We start from the raw sequence: 7,668 nt of genomic DNA on the forward strand, positions 1-7,668 counted from the left end.
AGTATTTATCTGGAAGTAAAACAAATATTTACAAAGGGGCCCTCAACCACTAGGGGCACATAGGGGCACAGGATCTTGTTCTAATAAATGTAAAGGGATGGTTGATCACATGGTTTAAAGTTTCTTGGTTTTGGAGTTTCAACCACAAGGGTGTTAGTAAAGTCAAGTACTGATGTAGGTGAAGCGAGGAGGCCTGGAGTGCAGTCAGTATTCCAATTCATCGTCCAATAGGATTAAGTTTAGAGCTCTATAACAGGCCACTTAAGATCTTCCACAGCAACCATGTAAAGCATATCTTCATGGAGCTGGCTGTCATGCTGGAGCAGGTTTGGATCTCCTAGTACAAGTAAAAGCAAACTCTCATGCTCCCGCATCCAAAGATAGCCTTTATAATTGTGTGGAAACAGTTTGGAGAAGAACCACACCTTCCGCTCCAATCAATCCAAAGCATATCTTCAGTTTCTTGCTCAGGTTATGGTTTTCACGTCCATGTTCACGGTCATTTATGTTCAGATTTCATCGTTTCTTTGTTTTGTATTAGTTCCTCCCGATTCTCAATCCTTACATGACATAACGTCTGTATATTACAGTTATTTGAACCGTGTGTGTAGAGAGTGGGCAAATAGCAGAGAGAAAAAGGCTGAACTTTGAAAGTAATTGAAAACTATAAATAGTTGTGTGTGGGTTTGGACTGTACACTTTGGATAAGCCAGATAAATCAGTCTCACACACACACACCATACACTTTCTGTCTATCTGACTTCTTTTTATTTAAAGCTCAATGTAATTCAGCTTTATTTGCGCTTTTCACTAGGGGCATTGTCTTCCAAAGCCGCTTTATAGAGATAAACAGGTTATAAAACTTGCATTTATATGTTATTGCCTATAAGTTTATCGCTAATAAGCGAGTCAGTGGTGACAGTAGCAAGGAAACACATCCTGAGGTAAACAAACCTTGAGAGGAACCAAACTCGAAAGAGAACCCACCCTCATCTGGGTGGTACTAGAAATATATATATAGTATATTAGTATATTATCTCACAAAAGTGAGTGCACCCCTCACATTTCAGCAACCATTTTAGTATTTTAGCATTTGTTCACGATGTCCTTTCTTTAGTCAGATATAGAAAAAAAACAAATAGCATTTCAAAATCATTCTTTTAATTACTATTTATATATATATATATATATATATATATATATATATATATATATATATATATATATATATATATATATATATATATATATTTTTAATTAATTTATTTATTTATTTTATTTATTTATTTATTTTTTACCATCCGGCAATTAAAACCGTCCGTGTGGAAACAGAGCTAAAATTCCGTTTGGTGTCCTGACGATTTGATACAAAACGCCATCATTTGAAACATTTGCAAGAGTATTTTGACAATCTGCCCTGTCATTCGAAAATGGAAACGGGCTTGTGTAGGAAAATTGCTTGAAGAAAGAGAAGTAATAGAAATCCGGTATTCCTATGTCTGGTTTTTTTTTCCAATGTCTTATAGACATGAACAAATTGTTTAAAAACCATCTATGACCTTTGAAGAAAAAAGAGGGTAATTTTCATGTCATCATTTACATTTGCATAAAGCATCATTATTCGTCCATGTTGATTAGAGGGTTAAAAACTTGAAAAGTGTTAATTTGAGGTACATTTAGAACAGAGAATGTGCGATTATGTTGCGATTAATCGCGATTTAACTCATGACAACCATGCGATTAATCGCATTTCAATATTTTAATCGATTGACAGCTCTAATATATATATATATATATATATATATATATATATATATATATATATATATATATATATATATATATATATATATATATATATATATATATATATATATATATATATATATATATATATATATATATATATATATATACACACACAATTATTTATTTACTTACACAAGACTGGAGACCCGACTGTGTGTGTGTGTGTGTGTGTGTGTGTGTGTGTGTGTTTTGCTGTACTGCTAGGTTTATCCAGCCATTTCACTGAACTCATTGCGCAAATAAACATGGCAAACCACGTTTTTATCAGGAGAAGCTCACGCCGTCAGGTCGCAGCACCCTGACTACCTGCACACACTCGTTTCACAATCCCAATTTTATTTTGGGTTGCAATTTTTGTGTGCCATCTGATCCCTCAGTACCATTACAATCAATTTACTTTTACTTTTCAGTTTCAGCTGCCTGAGGTTTGGATGCGGCTTGCAAAGTTTGCTTTTAGAGGCCAAGCCAGGTCAAGAGTGAGACTGCTGGGATTGTAAAAAAATAAATAAAAAATACTCTCTATCACACACACACATTCGAGAAATTAGAGACAAGGGACGGCACAGGGAATCCGATAGGAATGTTTTAATTTTCATGATAAAAGTGGGAACATCTTCACACACTCAGTATGTGCATTACATTATTTTATTATATTTATTTATTTTATATAAACTATATACATGAAATCTTCACAATCTAGAAAAATAGATTTGTCACTGTAAAAAAAATACATTTCCTGAACATCAGGTATCAAAAAATGGACAAGCTGAGAGAGACAGTTGGAGAGGAGGTGTAGAATGAGAGGGAGAGAGAGAAAAAAGAAGGAGAGAGAGACAAGAAAAGCCAAAAACAGCACCATACGTCCAGATGGTCTGGCAGTACACAGAACGTGAGAGTCGTGGAAACAAAAAAAAAAAAGAGAGAGGGAGGAAAGAAAAAAAAATAAACGTGAAATGTCATATTTCTCCTTCTTCATCGCTGAGAGATTTCGAACTGATCAGGGATTTTTAGGATTTGTCTCAGTCGGTTTGTGCTTTTCGAGTGTCAGGAGCATTTCCACACGCACACGGCCAGACTTCCGCCGAAGAACATGTACAGGAGGTTCTTGACCTCGTGCGAGATCTCGAATCCGAAGCCCTCGCCGATCACCACGTGCCACGAGCTGCCGAACTTCTTGTCCATTGACTCCTTTATCATCCGGGCTGCACTCTTAAACACACACACACAAAAAATAATAATAAGAGGAGGCGTGTTATGCAAATAAACCTTGGTGGTGCTGTGGTGTAAATATAACCTGGGTTATAATTATGTGCTGCTTTTGACCGAACGCTGAGTCTCACACACACCTCGTTGTTGGTTGCAAACTTCTCGCACGCTGTAACGCACAGATCCATCGTCTCCGCCCTCATTTCCTCTGGCATGTCTGTGTGCTACCGAGTAAGAAAGTGAGAAAGGATGAAGCACCTTAGAATAGGGTTCTAAAAAAAAAAAAAAAAGGAGGCGAGGGTGTCATCTTCACAAAACATCACACATACTACTCCTACGTTCACTGAGGTGTGTGTGTGTGTGTGTGCTACTCGGGTGTAGTGTGCCAGGGAATTAAAATAAACCAACAAAGAGCAGAGGGAGAGAGATGGATGGATGGATGGATGGATGGATGGATGGATGGATGGATGGATGGACAATCGATCGATCGATCCACTGTATAAGTATTGTGGACACCTGACCATAAGATTATGTGCTTCCTGAATGCCCCAATCAACATCTACGCTCCATTTGCTGTTAGAAACTCCACTCTTCTGGGAAGATGTTCCCCACAAGGAATCCTCGGGTGCAGGGTTCACATTAATCATGTTCACTAGGTTTGAGGTCAGAGCTCTATAGGAGGCCACTCAAGATCTTCATGGCACTCACTTTGTGCACAGGAGCAGGTTTGGGTCTCCTAGTTCAAGCTTCATGCTGAATCCATTATATAGATCTGGTGTCCCAATACTTTTGGCTGAATGCTCTAAATTACCCGAATCAGAGGGAAACTGTGCAGCCGCTTGCAATCCGCCTCCTCCTTCTTGCTCTCGGACGTCTCCGCCATGCCGTTTGTTCTGCACACAAAAACGAGAGGTCCGTCTGATCGTCAGAACTTTGTGCGACGAAAATATCTTTCGATATCATGTGACCTGCTAAGAGAAAGAACGCGTTGTATTATTGAATATTGACACCTTGTTCACTTCCCCCCCTCACTAGGACTACATTTGAATCCGCGATCGGCACGCTGAACACGGAACCCGTCTATGTGCACGTTCTTCCCTTGCTGGGTTTCCTCAGTGTTCTCTGGTTTCCTTCACTGATCCCCAGGACCCCCCAACTGTGAATACTGTATTACTCCCAGATGTGAACCGGTGTGTGTGTTCTTTTTGCCCTACAATTTAGAATGCTGGGATCCACCTGACTTCCTGAGTCCGGTTCCATCACCCCATTAACAGGTACCAAACCAGTGTCTGATGGAGAAGGTCATGAAGGTTGTAAGGAAATGAGTACTTGTATGAACTGGGTGTTTTTCAGGAGCATCCTGTTTGCCTGACAAGAGCTTCCAATGATCTTATACAACGCACCAGATCACCTAATAATAAAGATCAACCGGATTTAAACCTTTTTTCACACCAGATTTAAGATCGATTATGATAAACATTAAACCCAGTACTGAACTAGCAAACGCTTTCCACAGTATACACCATGCTGGCTAGGCTAATGAGTGATGCTTTCCAAGCCTCACATCCTACATCAGTTTTGTATACAATAACATCCATATATATATATATATATATATATATATATATATATATATATATATATATATATATATATATATATATATATATGTAAAAGAAGGAGCGAAAGTTGTTCCTTACATGTTGAACGGAGATGCTGAAGGCTACATACGGTTTGGTTGTTTAGGAGACATCATGAGCCTAGCAACCGGAAATCTCGCGAGAAGTGGGAACGTGAACTCGGCGTGAACTCAGCGTGAACTCGCCAACATGGAGTCAAGTCTTTCCAACAATGTATAGTAAGTAAGTGGGCGGGAATTTCACACCAGGACCTTCACTGGTGTCCAACCTGAATCAATTCACAGAAATGCAGTATGACTTTACAAGCATACAGTGAGAAGGAATGTCATTACTAAAGCAAGAAACACAATGAACACAATTCAACAAGTCTCGTTTCACTGTAGCCGCAACTGCACTGAACACAAGCGTCGATATTATTCTCATTAAATGTCCCCAGGTTTTCCCTGCGTTTTCCCCCAAGTGCGTTACAGTTGTCGTGGGGATTTGACACAAAGGCAAATTGTGTTTTTGTGCAAATTCTACAGGAACGAAAACAAATAAATGCTTAGTGAAAAAGCTTAACAACTGCGTTGAATTGTTTTGGCTTTCGATTTTTTTTAATTCCCCTTACGCTGTCCAGCTTTTCTTGAAAAGTCACATTTCTAGAACATCGTGAGGATACGTGGAGTGAACTGGGCTTTCCTCTTTTTTTCCCCCAGAACTAGAGACGCTGTTTTGCTTTCCTTGGGGTGGAGCTGTTGTTGAGGGACTTTGTGAGGTTCTTTGGGTGTTCAGCAGGAAACGATCGGTACGTGTCCTCCTAAAGGCAACAACTATCTCTTTTGCTATTGTCTACATTTAGGTTTACATTGACTCGTCATTTTTGCTGGTGAGACCCATAACGGTCTTTTCATCTTGTCATTGGAGGGAAGGGGAGTGAAGAAGCTAAACGAGGCTCAAAACGATTACTTAATGATATACTGATAATGCTTGCTTCTTAGAGGGTTTCTCACAATCACACTGAAACCTTTCGTAATACACCAATAGCAAAGTGTATGGTCCAACGTTTGTGGACACCCGACCCCCAGTACCCATCTGTGGTTCTTCCACAGTAAAATTGCCCCTAAATTTAGAAGCACAACTACATCTACAATGCTTTTGTGTGCGGTAACGTTACAATGTCCACTTATTAGAACCAAACAGTTTGCCATAAGAACTCGTCCTGTCTTGGACAACCTTTTCCATGAACAGATTGGACCCCAGGACATCAGTGATCCCTGAAGACTTCATGTAACAGCGAAGGGAGGAATGTAATTGATTGTAATGCTGAGGTGGTCACATGATACTAGACAGGTGTGCAGATGGCACTTGTACATTTCAGCATCATTGCCAACATGTTACACGTCCCTCCCTTTGCTGTCTGCCCTACATTCTCTCTGCTTGAACATCTGGCTGCTGCAGAAGATTCCACTGCTGCCCCAAATACACGCTTGACCTAAGTGCTTGCACAGATGTGTGTATGAGAGACAGAGAAGGGAGGGTTAGGGTTGGCAAAAAGGCATTGGACCAGACAGACAATTACAATCATAACGCCTTTTTTTTGTTTTGTTTTGTTTTGTTAATAAGTCTACTGTACTTTTCAGGAGTTTCAGATAGTGGTGCCCTAGACATCATTGTATGAATATAATGGTCTTGTTAAACCGGCAATTTAACTGTATTTTATTTTGAAGGAGTGTGGATGACGTCGTTCATTCACAAATAGACATACAGAGAAGATAATAGACATAGGACGCTTTCATGTAGTATTACGGGAGGGCCAAATGCCAGGAGCTCCTACCTGTACAATTAATCATGACCCGCTTTGTGCTATAAAATATACCCCAGGTAATCTCTTGCTATTTAGTTCTGACTCTTAAACCTTTTGAACATCACGTCTGGCACCCCGACTCCACCGCAGGCCTCCATAACGTCGCTTAGATCGGTACCTGGCTTGACTTACACCCTTGTGGTTGAATAGGCACCAATCTTCACAACCGAAATCTAGCGGAACATCTTCCCATAACAGCGAATTTGGACTACATGTGCAATGAGATTTTCAACCCTATTGAACATCGCTGCCATTATTCGGAATGCTGACTGCACCCTCGGGCCTCTTTGTGCCAACAGTTTTCGGGGAAGAACCGAGTATTGCTGGGAAAATCATGTCCTGATACTTTTGCCAAAATTGAGCAGAAACCTTAGATTTTATTTTTCTCTAAATTGACTATATGCTTAAATCAATCATTTATTTATGCTTTAAGTGTTAGATTCGTGGTTTAGAATGCATTATTAGGAAAGCAGGCATGATGGATTATCGTTCACACTTTTGGACTGCGGGTCCGAGGTCTCTTCGACGGTTCGTAAAAAACTCCTTTACTAATCTGGATAATCCTGTTGTTCAAAGCACAAAGCTCATCACATTGTACCTGATTATCTGCCTCCCATAAAGTCACAAACACACAATAAATTCACTACAATGCAGAACATTTTCCCATCACTGTTTTAATATCATCATCCACATAGTTCACAAGATAATCAAAAAACCCAGTGCGGTGTGAAACAGTGTATGGATAAGCGCTACAGTGACATCACAGCCGGTCGCTATTGACTAACAGCCAAAAGAGGCAAAAGTAAAGTTGGGTGTTTGGACCCAAAGCGACTTCCTCCTGCGCTTCCTCCTCTCGGCGCGCAATCGAGAAATCTCGCCTGATGAAAATACGCGATATCGTTCGCTCCTTATAGCGAATATATTCATACTGAATACGCAGACGTGAGAAGAAGTGAAAAAAATATTCACGTCCATCCGTGTCGACTGGATACGAGAGAAAGAAATGCACAAAGAATAAGAATAATAACAACAATTGTTGGCGTGAAGTAAAGAATATAAACCGATATTCGTTATTTATAGAAAATAGTTGTGTAAATGAAGATTTTTCAGAAAGTCTAGTGTGGAAAACACGTCGTCTTTTACGGTTTTTGAGACATGTTTCTTTTG

At 39.6% G+C, this 7,668-nt stretch overlaps 1 protein-coding gene across 3 annotated transcripts; it reads right to left on the minus strand.

Annotated features, from left to right (window-relative positions):
• Positions 1–2,379: 2,379 nt before the first annotated feature.
• dnal4b (dynein, axonemal, light chain 4b) lies at positions 2,380–4,830 on the minus strand. 3 transcript variants are annotated; one of them, XM_046840242.1, is made up of 4 exons: positions 4,716–4,830; positions 3,827–3,983; positions 3,156–3,239; positions 2,380–3,018 (listed from the first exon to the last, which is right to left on the minus strand). In XM_046840242.1, the coding sequence occupies exons 2-4, from the start codon at positions 3,896–3,898 to the stop codon at positions 2,854–2,856; spliced, it is 321 nt and encodes a 106-aa protein (XP_046696198.1). In that variant the 5' UTR covers positions 3,899–3,983; positions 4,716–4,830; the 3' UTR covers positions 2,380–2,853. The 3 variants fall into 3 exon arrangements, with proteins under 3 accessions (XP_046696198.1, XP_046696197.1, XP_046696199.1); XM_046840241.1 differs by having other exon boundaries at positions 3,827–3,986; XM_046840243.1 differs by having other exon boundaries at positions 3,827–3,908; positions 4,716–4,811.
• Between the last annotated feature and the right edge of the window lie 2,838 nt (positions 4,831–7,668).

Source organism: Silurus meridionalis, chromosome 26 (genome assembly GCF_014805685.1).
Source record: "Silurus meridionalis isolate SWU-2019-XX chromosome 26, ASM1480568v1, whole genome shotgun sequence".
Taxonomy (NCBI): Eukaryota; Metazoa; Chordata; class Actinopteri; order Siluriformes; family Siluridae; genus Silurus; species Silurus meridionalis.

Bases quoted from the DNA above. Each gene is read 5' to 3' on its own strand.
- dnal4b (XM_046840242.1), bottom strand. From the start codon at position 3,898: ATGGCGGAGACGTCCGAGAGCAAGAAGGAGGAGGCGGATTGCAAGCGG. The intron at 3,240-3,826 runs GTAATTTAGAGC...CTTACTCGGTAG, and splicing joins ACAGTTTCCCTCTGATTCGG to CACACAGACATGCCAGAGGA. The intron at 3,019-3,155 runs GTGTGTGTGAGA...TGTGTGTTTAAG, and splicing joins AGTTTGCAACCAACAACGAG to AGTGCAGCCCGGATGATAAA.